The following is a 24634-nucleotide window of genomic DNA, read 5'->3' on the forward strand; positions in this document are numbered from 1 at the left end:
TGACAAACTTATTATGTCTAGGAATCTCTTGTGTGTTTATTCAAAAAAACATATGAATGATGACCCTGAACTTGCTGAGATGAAAAAGAGAGCAAACACTAGAAGCTTGAAGGAGATGGCTTTGCTATTAAGGTACTGCTATTGCTTTGTCTTTCTTGGAGTATTTTGGTGAAGCTTTTACATTGCAAGTTGTAATACCAGGTAGTCTTGGGGTTCTATTCTGGAGATATTAGTATTCAATTTTATCCTGTGCAATCTCTCAATATGATTTTTTCTGCTAAGTGTTACAGAAATAAATTGGAAGATCCTCTCTTCTAAGCTCTATGTGTATTGGATGTGATTAAACGGAAAGTTAAACCTAATATTGCATGTGTAGTCCTCTTCATCTTCTTCTGCTACTGGAAAAGCTTGTTTGCTTAGATGTATGATAGTTCTTTCATGAGGGGGTTTCAACCCTGCTTGATTATTTGCATGGGAGAAAATCATAGACCAAGTTGCGGTAGAAATGATTTCTAATGTGGAATGTGTAGAAGATAAGATCATGGATATGTGAAATTCAGTCATCGTCCACTATATGAATGCTTTATCGGGTCCATACTTTAAGTCTTACTTAACTGTTGGTTGAATAAGCACAATAACAGAAGAGAACATCTGAGGACATCCAATGATACATGTTTCTTTGACAATTTGAGATAGCTCTTTGTTGCTCTTTTTGATGGAAGCATACATCTGAGGATATATGTAATTGTGGTCCAGGGCTGGATCAAAAATAATATGGATTGCTCCTAGTGGTGGAAGAGATAGGCCAGACGCTGTTACAAAAGAATGGTATCCAGTAAGATTCTTTTTTACATTTAACTATTGTTGTCCTACCCTCCCCAGACCCCACTTGTTGGATTACACTGGATATGTTGTTGTATTTTATTAGTGGTGGTAGTATAAGGAAAAAAGAATTAGATAGTGGTTCAAAAGTTAGTTTCATGAAGAAAACGTTGAAACAAATTTGAATTGGAATAGTTAAATGAATTTGAATTCTTGAAAGTTGTATAAAATAATTATAAGTGGAGTGGTGAAAACATTTTGGGAAGTCCCAAAAGTAGAAAAACTGTCACTAATTGAAATGGAGGAAGGAAGTGTTGCTACCTTATTCATACTTTAGAATTTTGATTGAGTCTTAATTCATTTATGGTGTAATGTGCTTTTCCTGCCTAGGAAACAGGGGAAGGCTCCCACATCTTCTGGATTACATCTGTTGCCAATTTATGTCATCTTAAGATTTTTCTTTCTCTGATTTAATTGTCTGTTATTCTTGATTGCTTCCATGCTGGGTGAACTTTTTAGAGGGTAAGTTAGAGTTGTCTGACCTATTGTGTCAACAATTTGTGTTCCTGACCCATAGCCGCTTCCTAGGTGAGGTTGCTCATGAATCTTTACTAGAATAGTCGTATGCAGATGTGTGCGGGGGCACTTTATGATTCAGTACCCAGAATTTGGTGGCATTATTTGCCTGAAGTAACATTTAAGGGAGAGTTAACTGTTTGTGTATCCTATTGAGATTGCATGGGTACATGCTATGGTTCACTGCTTCTTCCCATTCTGTATGTTCAGCAATAAACTTCTCCATTACATTTGCCTTGTGATAGTTTTAGGGTGATATTGGTAAGCTGTGATAATTTCTCTTTTTCTCTTATCTATCTATGATGGACAGTTGGTTTCAAAAGTTTTGGTATTTTTGCCTCACCATGATGCTTTAATCAAGAGGTATTTTTCTTATTTAAATCTATTGTATCAAATTAGCCAAGGATCCATATAGGTAATGCCAACTAGTTGAGACTAAGCTAATTATTTTTTAAGGAACAGGTGTTTGGTTTAGAGAACCCATAATTTACCTTAAAAAGGCCAAATATTTAGCAACGAAATGGACCTGAATGGATATAGAGGAATCACGTAACAGATTCCAACTGACCTGTGACTGATGGATAGTTGTAATTGATTATGAGAAGCTTGTGGTTGAATCATTTTGTTTGTCTTTCTTTCAGGCACCATTTGATGCTTCTGCGGCAGACAACATGAGGAGGCTTGTAGAACATGCTGGTGTCCCTGGTCACATTTATCCTCTAGCAATATTATGCCATGATATTATGCCCCCGCCGCCCCAGGTTGATCACTGTGCCAATTATGTTTGTTTCTGTAATGGTTTTATGTTTTTACATATCCATGCTTGCTTATGTACAGGTTGAGAAAAATATCGGAGAGAAAAGAGTGATTTCTTTTCATGGAACTGGCATATCCGTGGCACCCAAAATTGATTTTCATGAGGTTGCTGGTGCTTTGGAAGACTCTGAGGTTAGTTGTTAAGGGGTTCCACTTTGGTTTAATTATTGTACGCTCTTTTTGAACTAAATTCTGCAGCCTAATGAGAGGTTTAGTAATAGTTGTTGGGGAACTTGGGAAATTTATTCTATTTAATAGAGAATGAAAGGAGAAGAAGGAAGGTTGGAGAAAACTCTTTTTGCTTTCCTATTTGTGACCAAAATGAACAGGTGATCTATTTGATCTTTGCTAAGAGGCCCTTGTTCAACAGAAATTTTGATTCCTTCAGTTGAGCTATTCTCTTGTTGGTGGAGTAAAGCTCCAACGAAACTATCAATGCAAGTAAAGCATTCATTTAACACTGTTTGGTTTTATTCTTTTTTTGTCAAGTTAATTCTATAAACTGAAGCTAAATATGCATCTGTAGCTTGCTGAGGATTGTTAAATCTGTCTCCAAATCAAAGGAAAAGAAAATGAAGTAATGATGGAAATTTTGTCATACTTCTTTTCCTTTATAAATAAAATATGGAAACTTACCTTCCAATGGGCCACAAAAAACAGAAATTATTGGCTTCCATGAAATTCAAATGAATGAGGACTTTGCCATTGTTGAATTATATAGGAAGTTGGTCGATGAGACTTCAGTTCCACTAGTTGGCAATATAAAGCCTCCTTTAGGTGTAGACTGCCTTGTTCTGACTGGCCACCTTTTTGTCTGTGTTTTCTCCTTTTATTTTAAGCTACCTAAGCTGCTGTACCTTGTGCTATTAGTTTTTCTACCTCTGACTTTTGTAGTTTCAGTTTTTTCTGTTGCAAATTCTTCTCCTCTTCCCACATCCTTTCAGACCTTCAGCTTAAAGATCTTCCTTTTGCCTCTCTTTTCTATCATTCAATAGAGAAGATAGTTTAACTAATTTCAATGCCTTCAGACTGTAAGCTCAAACATTCTCCACTTGCCTCTGCTTCCTATGTTCACTAAAGGAAATGGTTTCACCAATTCACACTATTCTTTCTTTTCACTGCAAGAATTCTCTTTAATTTTCTATTTCCATGGTTCTCCAGCTTAAATCAATGTCCCATTTCACAGCCAAAGATTTGCATCTTGTGAGATGTTGGCACTTTTGTTTGCTTTCAACTGTCATCATTCAAAGCTGCTTAAGGAAATGCATTGTGGTTGGTCTTTTTGATTAAGGAAATTAGAGATGAATCCAAGGAAACTGCAGAAAAAGAACTTAATTGCATCTAAATAAGAAGGGTCTTAAGAGTAGATACCGTTCTTAATGCAGGCTAAGATGGTATATACAAAGGCACTTTATGACTCTGTAAACCAGCAGTACAACGTGCTAAATGCTGCTATACATGGCAAACAAGGACTGGAGGCATCAACTCCTAGCGTTTCATTATCACAACCATGGCAATAGCTTCTGTTTCAACTTTATTTTCCAAATCTTGTTGCTTTAGTCAGGTATGTACTTCACCCACAAAAGATCTGTTGAATAAATTTAAACATTTGGCTTGCGCCCTTGTGTGTCTGATTCTATTTTTGTGGGTATATATTACTAGTTTGCAGGGTGTTTGTTTGGTAGTTATAATCAAATCAGAAGGATAACACTCACAACCTATCCACACACCACACTTGCATGTGGTTGGTCTATGCAGAGAGTCGTCCAGTTGATACAAACAAGTAATTCTCGAAGTTACAGCCTACATAACCCGAAGGAATTTTTTTGGCAGGGCTTAGATATTCTTTTGATACGGATGTACAGTTGCTTTTACGTTGTATCTACTAAATGTTGGATCTAAATCTGTTAGTAATGATAGCTTTCAAGCACTGTCAATTCTGACCTTTTAAGGTCAAGTGTATGTAGTTATCCTAGATTGCTCTTCTCGCCTTTGATATGGTAATCCAATTTGATTGAAAATATAATAAATGATGCTCTGCGATAGTTCTGTTTGTGTTGTAGTTTCTGTAATTGTGAGATGATGTTTTATTTGACGCCATCAAATGTAGTCTGCTTTAGTTTATATGGTAGTAGCTATTAACACTTTTCCTTTAATTGATTGGGGTCTCTAATTTTCTCTACAAAGAGGTAAATCCATGATGCAGATATAACAGCAATAATCTAACCTGAAAACTTTTGGCTGCGTAGTGGTGTAATGTTTGGAATAATCTAACCTGAAAACTTTTGGCTGCGTAGTGGTTTAATGTTTGGGCCTTCTAATCAAATCTGAGTTGCACTTTTATTTGATCGAGTATTCACCTTATCAAGCAAGTTGTTGAGAAATGGTAGCTACAAATTACAATAATCCTACGGAACTCTCAATGAAAGAACTTGAGAAGAGACCCTTTTGGCATAACGCCTTATGACCCCCAATATTTGGAAAAATTCCCAAGATGCCCACAACAGCATGTGTATTGACAAGGGTTCTCATGGCTAATTCATTTTCTCCTTTTTATGCCTGTTCGTAATCTTTCTCCATTTCTGCTTCCAGTAAATATCGCCTTGTCACTTTACATTCCTGTTGGTTTTCTTCTTATTTGTGTCAGCAGTGGACCCTTCTTCCATAACTGGCTTTTGCGTTTCAGTTTCAACCGAAGAGATTGTTTTTGTTAGGCTTAGGAAGAACAGCTCTACCAGAATGAAAATTTTCAGATATAACAAATTCAGAGAAGGGCAACGTGCTATTGACATTCTACGATTTTCAATTATTTTCAAATTGTACTATTTTACTTTCAGAAAGAGATGAGACAAGCATATCAATGTATTTTTAGAACTTGGTACCACTAGTAAATTGTCGATTGATCATGACCGAGACCGACTGTATCTGTATTAAGCCTATTATTATTGAATTTGATCAATCAACAATTTACGCCTTGTATTATTTATTTCTAATTGTCAATTTTATTATGCCTAGTACCATGTATACTGGTACTCTTGGACAATATCAGAGCTAACAAGGACATGCATGTGACAATATCATTGGTACTCCAAGACAGTATATTTCAGGACTAACAAGGACATGCATGCATGTGAATAAATTGGTACTCCGATATAAATTCAGGATTAACAAGGACATGCATGTGAATATAATACAATATATATAATTGAATTGAATATGTGAAGCTTATTTTATTGTATAGGACTCCATTTGTACTAATTTTTTCAGGATAGTATCACAGATATCGTAGAATTTTATGCGAATAAGTTGACGAAAGTTGCTCACTAAATAAAAGAGATACAGAAATTTGCATGGTTTTGACTGCCTAGACCTGTTTGTACAAGTGATGAGGAGAGCAAATTCATTACTATATCGTAGAAGTGCAAAATAGAGTATACAATTAGAGTTCATGTCTATTTAGATATAACTCAAGAGTCAGAGGTTCACTGAAATCATTACTGATTTCAATAACGGATTTCTACATCTATGATTGAACTTATCTAAAAAGAGAGCCTAATTACAGGGGTTTCTGTCAACCTGTAAATCTTTTGCAATTAATTAAATGCAGAAGCATATTCACACCTCATGCTTCATTAATAACTTCGAAACTCTTCCAAGCAAATTTTCAGAAAGTCAAATGCACGTATTAATGAGAGCAATGCAAAATCTTGGAGTATTGCTTCAATCAAGAGAAAAAGACACGACAAAAAACAATTAAAGCCACGTAAAAACAAGGTCTATTTCGAGAGGAACAAATGCCACCACTGACAAAAGCGATATGTTTGTTGCATGATGAGATCTTCACGGAATGTAAAATTTATCTACAACTTAAGTCTCTATGAGATATTCTTGGCACTCCCTTTTTATTTTTATTTTTTCTTCCTTGGTAAGTTTATTCAATATATTTCTACTATTAAGAAGAGGCAGTTGAGGCTCACTTTCGTCGTCCGGTGGGCCCCTCTTCTTAATAGTAGAAACAACAACAAAATAAATTGTGGGCCCCGCTTTTTAATAGTAAAAAAATAATAACTAATATTAAAAAAAAATAATGGGTCCCATATATATTTAAAAAAATTGGGGGCTCCATATATATTAAACAATAACTAATATTAAAAAAATAGTGCAAATTAATAATGTAAATTTCTACTATATTAGAAGCACCGGTTGGGGTGCTTTTCGTCGTCCGTTGTGGACCCCCCAATAAATTGTGGGCCCCGCTTTTTAATAGTAAAAAAATAATAACTAATATTAAAAAAAAAATAATGGGTCCCATATATATTTAAAAAAATTGGGGGCTCCATATATATTAAACAATAACTAATATTAAAAAAATAGTGCAAATTAATAATGTAAATTTCTACTATATTAGAAGCACCGGTTGGGGTGCTTTTCGTCGTCCGTTGTGGACCCCCCATAAAAAAAAAAAAATTTTTGGGCTCCATATTAATCAAGCCCTAAAAAAAAAAAAATCATAAAAAAAAATTGTGGGCCCCATATTAAACAACATCAAAAAATTTTTTTTGGGCTCCATATTAATCAAGCCCTAAAAAAAAAAAAATTGTAAAAAAAAAATTGTGGGCCCCATATTAAACTTAAAAAAAAATTGTGGGCCCCATATTAAACAACATCGAGTATTAAAAAAAAGTGGAACCCACTACATCCAAATTCATGGGAAAAAAAAAGTGGACCCCATATTAACAAAATCAAGCAATATTGAAAAAAAAAAGTGAATCCCATATTTAAAAAACAAACACTGTTAAAAAAAATGTGGGCCCCATATTAAACACGATGCGTATTCGTAGCAAACACTAATATAATAAAATTTTAAATACGGAGCACAAACTGCAATGTTATATTAATCGTGTTTTGAACATAGTATCCTATATTGACAAAATTACTACTATATAGAAAGGTGGGTTTGGGCACTTTTTCGTCGTCCGTTTGTCCCTTAAAAAAAAAGGAGTGGGCCCCATACTAAATAACACCGAGCAACTAAAAAAAAAAAGGAAGAAAAAAAATTGGAACTCACCATCTCCAAACTCATGAGAAAAAATAAAGTGGATCCCATATTAATAAAATCAAGCAATATTAAAAAAAAAAAAAAATGAACCCCATATTAAAAAAAAATATAATATTAAAAAAAAGAAGTGCAGACTTTGTATTCGTAACAAACACTAATTTAATAAAGTTTTAGATACAGAGCACAAACTACAATATTATATTAATCGTGTTTTGAACATAGTATATGTATATATATTATATGCATAAAAATAGTGCAAACTAATAATGTCCAAAAAAAAAAAGTGCACCCCATAAAGGGTGGACCCCATACTAAACAACATCAAGCAATATATATAAAAAAAAAAAAAAAAAAAAAAAGTGGAACCCACCATCTCCAAACTCACGATAAAAAAAAATGGACCCCATATTAACAAAATCAAGCAATATATAAAAAAAAAAAGTGAACCCCATATTAAAAAAAAATAATGTCAAAAAAAAAGTGCAGACTTTGTATTCGTAGTAAACACTAATATAATAAAGTTTTAGATACGGAGTACAAATTACAATGTTATATTAATCGTGTTTTGAACACACACACACACACACACACACACACACACATATATATATATATATATATATATATATATATATATATATATATATATATATATGCATAAAAATAGTGCAAATTAATAATGTCCAAAAAAAAAATGCACCCCATATTAAAAAATCAAACAATATTCATGTAATTTCCAAAGTATCTCATTAAGTCAATAATGATGGATTCATTGCCACGTGCGCATCAATTCATTAGTGGGAGCAAATGAAATTGCTTTTCTTCAAAAGGTTAGGTAGTCAAACCATACAATTTTCTTTCTTTTTTTATATTAAACTGAAGAGATCTAATCTAGCCTATTAAATCGTCAGTATTTGCTATTTCAAAAGGTTAGGAAGTCAAACCATACAATTTTCTTTCTTTTTTTATATTAGCCCGAGATCTAATCTAGCTATTAAACGTTGTATTTGCTATTCCGCCATGTCATTTATTTGTTATGTTTACTAAAATAAATATACTTAAAATATTTATATTTTAAAATAAGATAGAATTTAATTACTTTTTTTATTTTTATTCTTACTCCAATAAATGTGAAAAGAGATTAATGTCGTAGAAAAATATATATCAAATGGAAATTAAATAATGAATAAGGTAAATTAGTCAAATTATAATTATAATCGACGTTTTCTTAAAAAATCATGCAAAAGACAACATGACAAGTAAAATGAGCTAAACCGAGAATATTTACCAAAAATTAAAAAATAGTATTTCTTCGTTTAAATAGAAAATCAATTTCTACTTTATTTTGTTTTAAACATGTAAAATTAATTTAATAATTTAAATTAGAATTATTTAAATTAGAATTATCCAAATCAAAATTTGATAAAAAATAATAAATATTTTACACTTTTAAATTAATCGAATTAAAATTAAAAGTATCAACCGATGCTTAAATATTGCTATTGTTTTATCTCAAAGAGAGAGAAAATAGTTTCTTTTTAAACAAGTCTTCTCTTTTAAAAAATATTAATAAATTTGCCGATTTTGTATTCGTAGCAACCATTAATATAATAAAGTTTTAGATACGGAAAGACAAACTACAATGTTATATTAATCGTGCTTTGAAATATATATATATATATATATATATATATATATATATATATATATATATATAATCATTATTCAAAGACAACTATATACACATAGATGCACTATAATCTAAAGTGTTGGGCCCGTGCGCAGCACGGGCATAGACCGCTAGTATTAGTACTACTAGATACCTGATGTCCGTGCGCATGTCACTCGAGCACTTTTTACATTTTTGGATCAAAATTACAGCGATGCACGAATGGAAATTATGAACTTATTGATCTTGAATGGACAAAAAAGAAACTACGAATTTTGCTAGTCTTGAATGATGTTGCAATCAGACATGATCAAGCTATAAATGTAAATTTCCTGTAGGAACATTGAAGAGGAACTTAATCAAACAACTACACTCCTTAAGTGGTACACTGCGGTGCAAAACGTACTTCAAACTTCATTAGATGAAACCAGAATCTAGTAGATGTGCCTGTCCTCCCAAAATGGGACCTCATTCCAAAAAACAAATTTCCTCTGTCCATACGTATCGGCATCATTCCTTTAACCTATCTGCAACAAAAAATTTACACCCTTCAATGCATATAGTCATGTAAATTACTGGCGAATAGTTGGACCAATTTCTAGTGAAACTCACAAGTTCAATGTGAAAATGACTGTGACAATGGCAGGTATATCCCCAAAAATTTCAAAGAGCACAGCCACTTATTTGATGCTGCAACTTAATAAGCTAAAGCCAAATCTGAATTTGTACAAACACGATGAAGAATATTTCTCCTACCTTCTAAATGATTTTTTTTTTTTTAAACAGAGAAGGAAGAAATTATCTTTCCATACAATCTAACAGATTATACATATAACACCTTCATATTAGGATGAGGATACTATTAACTATACACATACATCAATGTAAATAAGTTTATATATAAAATCAAGTGACATGAAGGAAGAGATTGAATTACACCTGTATTATGCTCTTGATGATTGAGATATCTTCAGCAGCATATTGTGAATATGGAAGTCCCAAAACTATAAATTTTTTCTCTCATCGAGAGCATATACTTCTGATCATTATTCCATTATCAAATGTATATTACCTTAAAGGGAATCAGCAAGTTTTTCCAGGTTTGTACAGCTCAGTACCAGCCCATACAGGACAGAGAATCGTGATAATAAAACATAGGTGGAGGCCCCAACTTATCAACACAATAGTATGACACACACTAAGCTGAAGGTAAGGATGAAGATCATGGCAACAATCAAATAGACTTGTAACATCTAACATCTGAAGGCATCACTCAAACTACGTCAGACAGATTGTGGAAGAGCTCCCAATATTACTTGACAACTTTACAATGAATAAAAAGGTGATTGACTGATTCGAGTTCCTCTTCAAGAAGATAAACATCTACTAAACATAAAACTTCTCCTCTGCAAGGTTCCAATATTTTCAGTGATTATTTAATTAGCACAACAAATAACTTTCATAGAGTTAACCTACAACAATTTTTATTGAAATTTTATCGGGGTATCTTGAATTCGAAAACAGATTACCTTCAAAAAGTAGAACACTGCAATATAAGAACATGTAACTGGAGATGTGCATACATACCATTGCAACTTTACTAACCTAACCTTATACACAAAGTCATGGGTTTTACCTGCTATTTATAAGCACTTAAATGATTAGGCATACATGCTAATGATAAGTAATTTGACATTTGCAATGCAACATTATCCGTTATATTTCTGCCACTTTTACACTCAGAGAATGGTCAAATAAAATGTTGTACGAAATGGTGGTTGTACACATACCAAAGCCATTAACATTATCAAGAAAATAACAATTAATAATAATTTCACGTAATTTGGTTAACCTTAGAACGCCAAATAACTAAAAACAGCTACAAACTGAGTGAGCAAAGGATATGAAAACCAGAATACAACATTCAAGCCAATATGAAATTCACTTAAGAGGTTGGCGAAATTATCTTAAATGAGCACTCGCACAGAAGATCTGATTGAATTGGTTTTAATCAAGCAAGTTTAAGCTGCAAAAAACAAACCAACTGATAAGTTCTCGAAAGTTCAAGGTCAGTCAATAAAATTGCAAATACGAAAATACATAAATTGGTGACAAAAACTGACACAGATTAAAAACCTATGAAATAAGAAAGACAATATGAAATCAGACCTAATTTTAACTATTATTGTAATTCTTAACAATATAAGAGGGAACCCAGTGTTAATAACTTATTATTCGGTGATGGACTCCCCCCTAGAAGTTCCAATGTAATCTGCAAGCTGAATGTGTACGCATTCACAAAGCCAAAAAAAGGTTGAATAAGAGAGGAGTTAAGACAGAGTAAATAAAAGAGAGAAGATGGATGTGAATGGCGTCGAAGGAGGCAGTTGAACTTGAACACTCGATGAAGCGAGCATGAAGAAAGCGAGAACACTTTGGAGAAAGGTAGAAAAGAGAGGCATCTGATTTGCACTTTCCGAATTTACTTAATTTCCTATCAGTGTTGCAACTACTTAATGAGGATTTTGAATGCACGTCTACCCAACTAAGTTCTATTTGATGTTGTTTGTTGGAGAACACGCAAATAATATTCAAAACTAATTTTCCGTAGTGGAAGGGAAATGACGACTTTGTCTTACTGTAGTCGCCACAGTTCTTGCTGCTCTATGCTTATGGTTAATCTGATTTTGTATGAGTGATGATCTAACAAGCGTGCTATATTTCAGCTTCACACTTCCTGTACAAATCCCAGATAACAACATTTAGTATACATATCGACAAACATATAACTAACATAAATATTGAAATCTTGCGGCTGTTTCCTAAACTCCAAACCAAATACATCAAACCACCTTTTAGAATGTTTTCAAAGTAAACTCACTAAGCCTAGCATCTGCTTTCTTCATATCACGAAATATAGACATCTCTCTCGGGTGTTAAATATAAATCTTTAAACCTAAGCCTAAGATAAAAGACATCCTAAAGTTCTGTTCAGTGGGATGTAGCTCCTTGACTGTTATGTGCGTACTTCGAAGGGAAATGAACAAGAAAGCCTTGAAAGTGTGGAAAACAATTTTGTTTATGAGGGCATGTCTTCGACATCTAGTGTAAATTCTAGTGCACTTATGAGGACTCAATTAGTATAGATATTTGGTTGCTGTTTGTAGAGAACCAATTTTTTTAAGGTTTTATAATCCACCAAAAAAGAGATTAAGTCATCAGATATTAAGGAACTACTGAAAATCGTATTTAGTTTTAAACACAAAACTGTAGAGAATCTCACAAAAAATTGTTTTTTCTTTCAGAAGAGGTGAGGAAACCTATGCACAAGAGACCTGTAGTTTAACTTGTTATAAGAAGCTTTCTAGTTTCATCACCATATCATACAAATCAGATTAATCTATCAAGCTTCATCCATTTTCAATTTATGAATATAGCTTTGAATGCACAATTGTTAGCGGTACTAATGAAAAGAAAATTTCAGTACTGAAATAGAGATGGGACATAGTTCAAAACTTCAAATGGAAATACCTGATATGATAGCTATATTGTAATACTTTTTACCAGAAACATCAGCCCTCAAGATAACCATAACCTGGTTTTCAGCACAAAAGATAACATGTTATAACCAACCTTGGAACTCTAGTTATCTCACTAGGGCAAGATGTAAGTGAAGTAACTAAAAATAGATCATCTCAGGATAACTATTCAGATATGTAACCTGAAATAGATCTCAGTAAGTCCCTCAATTAATTTTTTAAAACCTCTGCAAATCATTGCAGTTCAGTATGTACAAATAATAAATACTCAGGCTTTCAATAGATAACGTAAGACCTACAATACCTCTATTAAGCATCACAGAACCATATAGCATTTAATTATGCCAATAAAGATCATACACACAAATGTACGTATGTACATACTGAAACAAAACAAAATTTCCCTCCTCAAGAGGAAGGAACTAAGAAAAAAAAATGAAATCTAATAGAAGAGCAATACTTATCAGACTCCGAAGTGTTGAACAGATTCACAAACAGACAACTACCACGACACGCAAAAAACTGAAATAATGAAAGATGAAACAAAACAAACTAACAAAAGTACCAGTATTAGACAATTGCAAATACCGAGAAATCAAGAAGGAATTTTTTCCTGGCCTAACAAGCTGAAATCCCACTTTCACTATAGTATTTTCACCTGCAATAACAAAAAAATCCTGTGTCTTTAACAAACAACTTATTAAAGCATCTGATCGAGTGGTACTACTGTAATAAACTGATCAATATGACCTTCCTTCCTTTTTAATTACAATAAATTAAATATATTATGTTTCATATCACCATAGCCACTACATTACTGATAGAATATTGCACGCGTGTATATAGAGGCTTGTGATAGATAAAATCTAAAACATATTATTTTCCTCCAATGTGGCCTCATCCTAATCAGAAGCTACAAATAGACAAAAGTGTTATTACGGAACCAGGTTAGAGATGCAGCACCCTCCCACGCTTCCTCTTCACGTTATTGTATGTATTCCCAGTTTGCGTAAATGATCCTCAGGAGTTATCAATTAACACCAAAACACCCTGTAATACTAATCAGGTATTGAAAAACATGGATAGCAAAATTTCAAAGGAACTTACTCTCCTATGAATGAGCATTGCCTCCCTAACAAAGATCAATCCACGGAGGAACTCTTTTCTCCAAAATTTAAAAGAAAACAGATAAATAGAGGAGGACAGATGCTCCCTGCCAATGCGAGCTGTTTGACAGGCACGGGCATGGATAATGCGTATTAAATTGAACTCAAGAGTAAAAATAGTAAACATTGGGCAGGAGAGATTTTACCTGCAGATAACGTTATGAAACCCAGAACTGCGAATGAAATAATGAAACTCAAATGCAAGCAGCAATTAATAAGAAAAGATAGCTGCAAAGTGTAAGGTAAGATGCATGAGATATCATGAAGTTTCATACCAAACTGACTTTAATGTCATATCCATTGCATGCAGGTCAAATAACCTCATGAATTTTATAAAGCCGTTTTATGAGAACAAACCATCACACAAGATACTTCTCTGACATCAGAGAGGAACGTGTGGTTACATATAATTACTTGGTACATGAGAGAGAATGCTGAATGACGTGCTCTGGTATTATCGGATAGGAAGTCACAAATATTCTTGTTTTCAGACATTTGCATTAGATTTCTTCAGCAAGTCATAATGACTCTGTGCTCAAATCATGTTCACGACATAATTTGACAGTTGACGTTTATTCAACGCAAGATATGGTCTACACGCAGCCGTTTAAACCAATAATAGAACCCTCAGAAGTAAAATGTATATGCAATTAGCTTTTTATACGATTATTGATCTGAAGTGGCTAAAGTTCCTTTGAGCTAGTGCTGACTTTTTTCCAACTGGCATTTCCCTGTAAGTGCTACATCATCTAAGGTTTTTTTCAGTATTTTGGGCAGAAAGACATGAATGTCCAATTGTTTTTCATGTATCCTCTCGTCTGCTCAATTTGGGTTGAGTCCGTCTTTATTTTATTGCGAGACATCTGATTGTCAAGTTTTTCATAACGTTCCTTTGTTAAAGTTGAAGTTTTGTAATCTTAATGTTTGATTTGTAATTAAAGTACACATGTCTATTTAGGATAACGTGGAATATAAAGCACAACCATTTGGTGTTATAATCTAACAGTGGAAGTACTTTCCTGCTTTCTCCGGCTCGGGCAAATTTGAGTTTCAAAACCTGCAAAATCCAAAGTGCCAACCATTATAATCCAACCGAATGAGAATAAGAATGTTTCAGAAGAATCAACAATTATTACCTTGCCCATAATTGAAGCTTCGGCATAGGATGAGTATGCCTTCACCCGGAAAACCAAGCTTGCCGCGGATGCCACAGCAAGAGTAATCCGTTTCCTGCAATTCCAATTAAATTGAGGATAAAATTAATTTTTACTCCTGAAATTAATTATGAAAGGAATGAAAGAACAACTACACTCATGCAAATAAAAGTAAATTGAAGGCAGCAACCCGTCTATGAAAGAACCAGAAATAGAAGGGAAGGAAAATAGAACTACAACAATACCTTGTAAAATTGCGACAAAACACCCGAGAAAGCACAATATCAAAATGCGGACAGAGTCTAATGCTATTGTATCTGATGAGAGGAGATACATCGAAAGCTGCTGGGAAGAGTTGACTCAAGAGAGAACACCAATCTTTGCAGGTTAACGGACTACCCTGCAAAGAAATGGATGTGTAAACTGTCCAAATGGATGAAAACACTAAAAATTACCCAATCAAGTCCCATTACCAACAATCTTCTACATTGAACGAACAAAGAATACAGAAAATTCTACAATCTTCTACAAAGAAAAAGTGGAGAAAACTCACCAGAATTATCCAAATGGAGACACTTTGAAAGGAGACCAAATAAAAGGCAATAAGAAACTAAGATGATGAGCAACAGTATGTGTGACAGAGATAGAAATACAGTCGAATGGAGAAATCTCCAGATACAGAGGTGAAATACTTTGAATGCAGTGGCTCTCTAGTCTTAGGGTTAAATGACACGTTGCATTTTTGTCTACCCTGAAAAGTCTAAAATACCCTTGAACAAAAATAATTTGTCTGCAAGCAGACATGTTGACGATCCTGCTTCAAACCCATGCTTCTTATATAGTAGAAATACAATGGTGAGAAGCACCTACAATAGCAAGATGCCACTCCAAAAAGAATAATTCAATGAATAAAATTGACCAATCAGATGTAGGCAATATGTTCTAAAGACGAAGAAACACTCTATCATTAATAATGCATGGAAAATTGCATGATCCAGACATGGCAGATACACATTTATGGGATAGAGATAATCAAGTCATTAAGTTCTGGCGGAACATAAAACTATATATTTGTTACATAATGGCTCTTCGGCATCGACCAGCAAGCAACCGAAGTTATCTCACTTTCAAATTTGCCTTGGACTTTGAAAAAGGCTACAAGAAGAAAGAATATGAATAAAACCGTGGCATAAAAATAGTACTAGAGGTATCTATGTTACTCTGCTGCAGCATCGTTGTGGCTGTTCCCCTCAGTTCCAGTCTGTGGCAATGTTCCCAGATCAGTACGAGCCTCTGTCTCTTCTTGAGGAAGAGCAGATTTGGTCGACTCGGCTTGGTTTTGCTGGCTATCATCAGAATTGCCATTTGAGCTGGAAGAATCAGTCGATTTGTTTTGATCTGGGTCTGTCTCGTCATTGTCATTTGAGGGATTTATTTTGTTTTCCGAGCCTGGATCAGAATTAGCATCTAATTTCTGGTTTACCTCATTCTGATCGTTCCCACCTCCTGTCGACTTCTCAGTTGCACCAGCTGTTACAGAATTGCCATTTTGGTCAACTGATACAACAGATTCAGAGCCGTTTGAAGTTGTTACTGATTCTTCATTTGCTGAGGAATTTGAATACTTTTTCTCAGAATGCTGCTCATTTGCATCGTTCTGTGTGCCATCTCCAACAGAAACGGCCTCCTTAATTGAGATGTTCTCATTTTGTGTCGTATGAGTGGCAGAACTGTCATTTTCCTGCTTCTGTTTGTTGGCATCATTGTTTCCTTCAGCTACATTAGAGTCTTCACCAGAGTTCTTCTCATTTTGTGAGGTATGAGTGGCAGAAGTGTCACTTTCCTGCTGCTGTTTGTTGGCACCATTGGTTCCTTCAGCTACATTAGAGTCTTCAGCAGTGTTCTTCTCATTTTCTGTGGCATCAGAGGCGGAACTGTCATGTTCCTGTTGCTGCTTACTGGCTTCGTTGGTTTCTGCTGCAGAATTGGAGTCATTTTCCTGCTGCTGTTTATTGGCTTCACTGTTTCCTTCTGCAAGATGGGATTCTTCACCAGAGTTCTTCTCATTTTGTGTAGTGTCAGTGGCAGTACCTTCATTCTCCTGTTGCTGCTTATTGTCTTTGTTGGTTTCTGCTGCAGGATTGGAGTCATCACTAGAGTTGTTCTCATTTTGTATGGTATGAGAGGCAGCGTTTTCATTTTCTTGCTGATTTTCATTGGCTTCATTTGTTTCATTTTGAATGGTCTCGGAGGTAGAATTGCCAGCTTCTGTCTGCTGGTTAGAGGCTTCATTGGTTTCTGCTGCAGCATTAGAACTATCGTCAATGTTGCTTCCATTATTCACTTTTCCAGAAGCATTTGCATCTGCAGAACTATTTTTTTCAAGCATCTTATTTTCTCCAGCATCTGAATCCGGCTTGTTCAGACTTTCATCACTTGCCTCGTTCTTGTTTTTCTTGTCCTGCAACTCATCTTCTCCCTTCTTGGATTCCTCCTCATTGTTCAAGGCTACATTACCATCTCCTTCTGTCCCGGTCACTTTTTCAGAATCTAAAGTCTCTTCCTTTCCATTTCCTACTGTTGAAGCCTCATTAGTCTTGTCATTTTCATCATGAACCTTATCTTCTGATGAGCCAGATTCTTCATTTTTGCTTTGGTTCTCTTCCTTTCCGTTGCTGGCTTCATCGTTCTCTTTGCTATCTCCCTCGTTCTTCTCTTCTTTGCTCTCGTCGTTCTTTTTTACTTTGTCCTCATTACTTTCCTCCAACTCCACCGACTTCTTTTCGCTTTCATTTTCAGCAACTTCTTCGCTTCTATTCTCAGAAGTTTCTTCACTTCCACTCTCTTCGCTTTGTGCCTTCTGTTCTTTCAAATCAGTTCCTGCATCAACATTTCCCTCAGTTCCCTTCTCTTCACTTTCATTTTCCCTGTCATTGTTCTCTTTAACATCCTTGTCTTCCTTTTCTAATTTCTGTTCCTTACTTTCTTCACCCTCAACGCCACTTTCCTTTACCCGATCTTTTTCACTATCTTCTTCTTTGGTTTCATTAGTTTCACTTGTATTCGTGTCAGTGGCTTCCTCAATACTCTCGCCTTTGCCATCTTCAGTATTCTCTTTGCTTTCTTCTTCAGCATTATCTTCTCCTCTCACTTCCTCTTTATGCTCACTATCCTCTGCTGATTTTTCTAGATCATGGTCGTGTTCCTCCACTTTGGTGTCATCATCAAAACGTTTAAGCTCGTCTTCCTCTGTAACCTCCTTCAGCTTCTCATCATCAATATCTACTTCCTTCTTTTGAGGTTGGAGGTCCTTCCTTCCTAACCTGATATTAACGTCATTGTCAGTTTGTACCTTCTCTGAGACGGTTGCGTTTTGTTCAAAAGATGCTTTCTTGCTACGTGAGTGCTGAACTTGGTAAAGCAGCCAGATACAAACACCCACAAGTACACATATCTGAAGAGCATGCTTCACCTTGAAACCTTTATTTCTTTGGTTCCTACTGCGTGGTGAGTACTTGAACATGATGATTTTCTTCGAATCCAACCACAGCTTCAAAAAGGATCCAAAAAAGAAAGGGCAAATTAGGGCCTCGTGCCAGAGAGAATCCATGATAACAAGAATTTTAGGAGCCGTTTGGACATAGAAATTTTATCTTTTTTTTTTTCTTCAAAACATCGTTTGATTATACAGCGGACCGATTTTTTGGTTAGTTCTTGAATATGAGTTTTTTCAAGTATGAAAAACGGTCAAACAATCTTTTTCCACTCACAAAACTTTAACATTTTCCAAGTGAAATGCATGTTCTTCAACTTCCAAGTACCATTTTTCAACTTCAAAAGCTCTTTTTTCCGAATTCATCCAATCTAATACTAGTATATGTCCAAACGCTTAATTAGCTTCACAAAAATACTGATATATCAAGAGAGTAACAGTAAGGTGGTACATCTAAAGAAAACAAAACAATGATACTGGTTAACAGAGACCTCAAAGCGTTTAGAACCATTTGCAGACAATGTTAGACAATCAAATTAACATGGTTAAACAAACATTGGCTACTTTATGGATCTAAGTTGCTACTTAATTACTTCCATTCAGATCTAAACAAAGGCCATTGGAGCTAAGAAATTCAGTAACATATACTGCAATAAGTTTGGCAGATGCCATAGGAATTTGGATTCAAGAAATTGGTCATATCACAGTATACATATGTCTTTCTTTGAATCAACAAGCAGGTTCTCAATCATCAAGCACAATTCATTTAACTGTCGGTGTGTTATAATCAAGTTCTAGTTTTACATATTGAAGGCGACCCACCACAGATTAATTGAAACTGCAACAATTAAAGCACATTGAGAAATGCATATACATTGTTTTCAAAAGATCTGCATTTGGCAATATGCACAGAACAGTATAGGATAATAACCTAACCAACTAGTCCTAAATTTGAAATCTTTCTACAAAAACTAAAAGAGAAAGAAGAAGAAGAAGAAAAAGGCATACCTGATACACTAATTTCTCTGAGTTTAGATGCAAGATCCCAATTGTAATGAAGCAAAAAGTAGTTAACTTTATAGGTAAATTTGGTCAATGATTAGAATAGAAGAAAAGGTGGCACAGTTGATCCCTTAAGCCGCAAACTTAGTAATAATAACAACAATATACTTGTATTAGTGGAACCCCATAAACAATATTGGGCAAAGGTAATGAATGGTTTAAGAGTTTTATGGGTGGCAAGTAGTTTTTGTAGAGGTTGAATCAAGAACTATCAGAAGAGGTGCACCTTTTTTTTCTTTTCAGTTTACAGATCAAGATCCACTTCTTTTTCTCACTTTATTTAAAAATCACAAATATTACCCTCCTTTTATATAATTTTAAACAGCTGTTGCGTTTGCACTGGCATCTCATCTCCTTATCACCCCCTTTCCACGTACGTACAATTGATCCAAGAGAGTTAATAATTATGATATTTTTAATTAGTGAAGTACTTCCGTTCAAAATAAGTGTCCACTTAGATTTTTTCACACATCTTAATAAAATACTAACTTCTAGAAAAAATTATATGTAATATGACTAAGCTACCCTTAGCTATGTAAAACATTTGCTTATGTATTGTTTCGAGTAGATGGAGCAAATCTGAAAAAATAAAATTAATTCTTTCTTGATTATATAAGTGGATACTTATTTTGAATCAAAACGAAAAGGTTAATTGGACCCTTATTTTAAACCGGAGGAAGTAATTTTTCTTACTTAAAAAAATATACGGGATTCAATTTATGACATTATGTGAGTATCCATTATAAGATGTTACTCTTGAGCAAATTTAATTGTATATTGTAGATAAATTAATCAGATTGAGTGATTTTTCTAGTTTTTAAAAATCGAGGATATAAATTATATTTCACCTTTTTATTAGAAAAAATATATTCAAATAATTAAATATCCTTTTACAAAAAGCATAATTAAACCCAACTTCAATCCAAAAATTTCAAATAATATTTGATTTCCATTGCCGAACCCCTACTTAAACAATTATTGCATTTAAACTGGATCTCTCCTACTTATATCCCTATCCAAGCGCGTACAATTGGTGTCTGTTGCCATAATACGTCAGCGTTTAAATTGATTACCCTGTCGTTCTATTCGACCAAGGGCTATTGCAAAGTGGAGAAGCTGCCACGTGTCACCGCATAAATTAAGGTAGTCTTCGTCGGTGAGTCGGTGTTTACTGCTCCCTCCGGATAAAAAAAAAGTATCCACTTAACCTTTTTTTGGATCAGAAAAAGTGTCCACTTATCAAATTAAGAAAAAACTAACCTTGGTTTTTTTAGATTTGCCCCTATTAAGTGTTATATGATCAAATCTCAATACCTATTTAATTAGGGGTAGTTTAGTCAAATTAACTATTTTTATCTAGGAGTTAGTATTTTTTTAAGGGACGTATGTGCAAATGGCTGAGTGGACTTTTTTGTTTTATCCGGAGGGAGTATTTCCTCTGTTTGATTTAAGCATCTTAATTTGACTAAATAGAGAGTTTAGATTTTTTTTTTTTAATCTTGAAGTTCTGAATTAAAATTGTGTGTATGCATTAAAACAAGTGTTCACTTACCTAATCAATAAGAAATTAATTTTATTTTTCCAAATTTACTCTTACTTACTCAAGACAATAAATAAACAATTTTTTTTATTAATTAAAAATAATTTAGTCAAAACACTTATTTTTTAAAAGTAGTGTTTTTTATAAAAATTGATATTTTTTAGGAAGAGTGAAAAGGGCTAACTGAACAATTATTTCAAATCGAATCAACTTACTAAATGCAGAACTACGTGTTTTCTAAACAGACCAAAAAGAAAACTAGAGAGTTAAATTGGGAAGAAAGGAGTACTATTTATTTGCGTTAACAAACCGCTAAGCTAGAAATCGGCGAGTCGAAAAGATGTTCTCGAAATATCTAGCAATAGCTCTACACCGCAATATCCCTAAACCCTGCCACGTGTCCCACCATATCCGCCCTATCTCCACCGCAGCAGCAGCGGCGGCCGTCGGAGAACCACCATACGAGGATGACACAACCGGTATAACAATAAAAGGCGTAAAAATCTCAGGTAGACCATTATACCTAGATATGCAAGCAACATCACTAATTGATCCTAGGGTTTTAGACGCTATGTTACCTTATCATCTTTCCCGTTTTGGAAACCCTCATTCAAGAACTCATCTTTACGCTGTAGAATCGATCGTGCTATTGAAGTTGCCCTGGCCCAAATTGCAACCCTAATTAAAGCTTAACCCAAAGAGATTATTTTTACTTCAAGTGCTACTGAGAGTAATAATATATCTGTTAAGGGTGTTTTGCATTTTTATAAAGATAAGAAACGACATGTTATTACTACTCAAACTAAGCATAAGTGTGTTCTTGATTCTTGTCGTCATTTTCAACAAGAGGGGTTTGATGTAACTTATCTTCCTGTTGAGTCTGATGGGTTTGTTGATTTAGAGAAATTTCGGGCTGCAATAAGGCCCGATACGGGGTTGGTTTCGGTTATGATGGTGAATAATAAGATTGGTGTTATTCAGCCTATGGAGGAAATTGGGAAAATTTGTAAGGAGTTTAATGTTCCTTTCCATACTGATACTGCACAGGCATTAGGGAAGATACCAATTGATGTAGAGAAAATGAATATAAGTTTGATGTTGTTAAGTGGCCATAAGATTTATGGGCCGAAAGGCATTGGAGCGCAATATATGAGGCATAGGGCGAGGATTAGGGTTGAGCCTCAAATGAATGGTGGTGGACAGGAGAGAGGGATTAGGAGCGGGACCGTACCGACACCGTTAGTTGTAAGGTTTGGGGCAGCTTATGAACTTGCAATGAAGGAAATAGAATATGATGAAAAGAGGATTAAAGGTTTGAATGTGAGGTTATTGAATGGTATAAGGTTAAAGATTGATGGGGTTGTTGTGAATGGAAGTGTTGAAAGGCGATATGCTGGGAATTTGAACATATCTTTCGCGTATGTGGAAGGTGAGAGCTTGTTGATGGGGCTGAAGGAGGTTGTTGTGTCGAGTGGAAGTGCGTGTACCAGTGCAAGTTTGGAGCCGTCCTATGTGTTGAGGGCGTTGGGAGTTGAAGAAGATATGGCTCGTTTGTCAATTCGATATGGAATTGGGAGGTTTACAAGAAGAGATTGATCGTGCGGTTGATCTTACAGTCAAGCAGGTTGAGAAGTTGAGGGAAATGAGCCCACTTTATGAAATGGTTAAAGAGGGCATTGATATAAAAAGTATACGATGGGCAAAAGACTAGATTTGATTCTTCCCGAATGATTGAATTGGGACGAGAGTTGTCACTACATGAGCATATGGAATGAAGTTGATTGTACGGGTTCTTGTTCTAATATTTAATGTGTGTTCTTTAGCTTCGTGGCTATTTTTATGAGTTAAGTTTCTGCAATAAGACATCGTCGTTGATTGTTAAGTTGACGCGGTAATTGTGTATGATATAGCCGCGAGTTGCTTTAGTGACAGGATGTAGAGTCTATTATGGTAAAATGATGGGTGTTTCTGTTAGCGCTCCAGTGGTTTTGGGCACCATACTTGGCTAATATGATGTCTCAGAAACAGAGAACCACATGGTGTAGGGTTTGGAAGCACATCAACAACCTTCAAGAGGATTTTTTTCAAAAAAATCTCCTTCAAGGCGGGCAATAGTCTCCACATTAAATTCTGGGAAGATTTTTGGCTAGGTGAATCTACTCTTAAAATTGCCTTTTCAAGGTTTGGCAGATGCCATAGGAATATGGATTCAAGAAATTGGTCATATCAGTATACATATGTCTGAATATCTTTGAATCAACAAGCAGGTTCTCAATCATCAAGCATAATTCATTTAACTATCGGTGTGTTACAGAATTTATAACCAAGTTCTAGTTTTACATATTGAAGGCGACCCAGAACAGATTAATTGAAACTGCAACAATTAAAAATTAAGAAATACATATACATTGTTTTCAAAAGATCTACATTTATCAATATGGATAGAAATGGTATAGGATAATAACCTAACCAACTAGTCAAAACAGCCTAAATTTGAAATATTTCTACAAAAACTAAAAAAGAAAAAGATAGAAACGAGAAAAAGGCATACCTGATACAATTTCTCTGAGTTTAGATGCAAGATCCCAATTGTAATGAAGCAAAAAGTATAGGCAAATTTGGTCAATGATTAGAATGGAAGAAAATGTGCACATTAAGTTTATAGGTTATGAATGGTATAAGGTCTAAGATTGATGGGTTTGTTGTGAATGGAAGTGTTGAAAGGCGATATGCTGGGAATTTGAACATATCTTTCGCGTATGTGTAAGGTGAGAGATTGTTGATGGGCAGTGGCGGATTCAAGATTTTCACTCAGGGTGTTCGGAAAAATAATTGAACCTAAATATACATCGTAATATATGTTCGTGTGTTCAAAAGTTAATATATGTACATAAACACATAAAATTTACCCTAAATATATCTTTGTAATTTTTTGTCCAGGGTGTTCGGGTGAACACCCTGGACTCTTGGTACATCCGCCCCTGTTGATGGGGCTGAAGGAGGTTGCAGTGTCGAGTGGAAGTGTGTGTACCAGTGCAAGTTTGGAGCCGTCTTACATGTTGAGGGCATTGGGAGTTGAAGAAGATATGGCCTATACATCAATTTGATATGGAATTGGGAGGTTTACTACTGAGGAAGAGATTGATCGTGCGGTTGATCTTACAGTCAAACAGGTTGAGAAGTTTAGAGAAATGAGTCCACTCTATGAAATGGTTAAAGAGGGCATTGATATAGAGTATACAATGGGCACAACATTAGATTGATTGGAATTGGGACGATAACTCTCACTACATGAGCATGTGGAATGAAGTTCATAGTCCAGGTTCTTGTTCAGAATATTAAATGTATGTTCTTGAGCTTTAAGGCTACTTTTATGAGTTTAAGTTTATGCGATAAGACATATTATCGTTGACTGTTAAGTTGACGCTGTAATTGTGTATGATATAGCCGTTGAGTCGCTTTAGTAACAGGATGTAGGATCTATTTTGGTAAAAATGATGGGTGTTTCTGCCCTTGAATTTTGGTTTCTCATATTTTGCTTGTGACCACTGAAAAGCTTATATGATTTAGACCCATTTGTGTTTGCACGATTATTTCAAGAAAGTTTATGGTGTTTATGATTATTTTACGAATTAATTTAGGGTGTTTACTGCATTCATCAATCTGCATTCGCTGCCTATACCATACACATCAGGGTATGTTAAGATTTGGTGTGACATCACTGGGAATTTTATCATC

General features: G+C 34.7%; 2 protein-coding genes and 1 pseudogene across 9 annotated transcripts in view; 2 read left to right on the forward strand and 1 right to left on the reverse strand.

The window, feature by feature from the left end:
* The window catches only part of LOC132030143 (glycerol-3-phosphate acyltransferase, chloroplastic), a 47459-nt gene that overhangs the window by 9754 nt on the left and 13071 nt on the right, over window positions 1–24634 (forward strand). For 3 of the 6 annotated variants that reach the window (XM_059419645.1, XM_059419644.1, XM_059419646.1), the window contains exons 8-9: window positions 22–132; window positions 757–835. In XM_059419645.1, the coding sequence (XP_059275628.1) occupies window positions 22–132; window positions 757–835 (190 nt within the window). Of the gene's footprint in view, window positions 1–21; window positions 133–756; window positions 836–2039; window positions 2160–2235; window positions 2347–3599; window positions 3779–3876; window positions 4260–24634 lie in introns of those variants that run through there. The other 3 variants (XM_059419642.1, XM_059419647.1, XM_059419643.1) reach the window with 2 other exon arrangements.
* On the reverse strand, window positions 9164–19671 carry LOC132030141 (uncharacterized). 3 transcript variants are annotated; one of them, XR_009407994.1, is made up of 7 exons: window positions 19303–19671; window positions 14784–14877; window positions 14628–14704; window positions 12474–14181; window positions 11582–11679; window positions 9882–9959; window positions 9164–9469 (listed from the first exon to the last, which is right to left on the reverse strand). XR_009407994.1 is itself a non-coding variant. In XM_059419641.1 (2 exons), the coding sequence occupies exon 2, from the start codon at window positions 18322–18324 to the stop codon at window positions 16018–16020; it is 2307 nt and encodes a 768-aa protein (XP_059275624.1). In that variant the 5' UTR covers window positions 18325–18351; window positions 19303–19648; the 3' UTR covers window positions 15740–16017. The 3 variants fall into 3 exon arrangements, 1 of the variants encoding a protein (XP_059275624.1); XR_009407993.1 differs by lacking the exons at window positions 11582–11679; window positions 12474–14181; window positions 14628–14704 and having other exon boundaries at window positions 9882–10014; XM_059419641.1 differs by lacking the exons at window positions 9164–9469; window positions 9882–9959; window positions 11582–11679; ... (1 more) ...; window positions 14628–14704; window positions 14784–14877 and adding an exon at window positions 15740–18351 and having other exon boundaries at window positions 19303–19648.
* LOC132030142 (cysteine desulfurase, mitochondrial-like) lies at window positions 21151–22645 on the forward strand (annotated as a pseudogene).

Source organism: Lycium ferocissimum, chromosome 9, assembly GCF_029784015.1.
Source record: "Lycium ferocissimum isolate CSIRO_LF1 chromosome 9, AGI_CSIRO_Lferr_CH_V1, whole genome shotgun sequence".
NCBI lineage: Eukaryota > Viridiplantae > Streptophyta > Magnoliopsida > Solanales > Solanaceae > Lycium > Lycium ferocissimum.

Coding starts and splice junctions, on each gene's coding strand:
- LOC132030141 (XM_059419641.1), bottom strand. CDS start 18,324: ATGTTCAAGTACTCACCACGCAGTAGGAACCAAAGAAATAAAGGTTTC.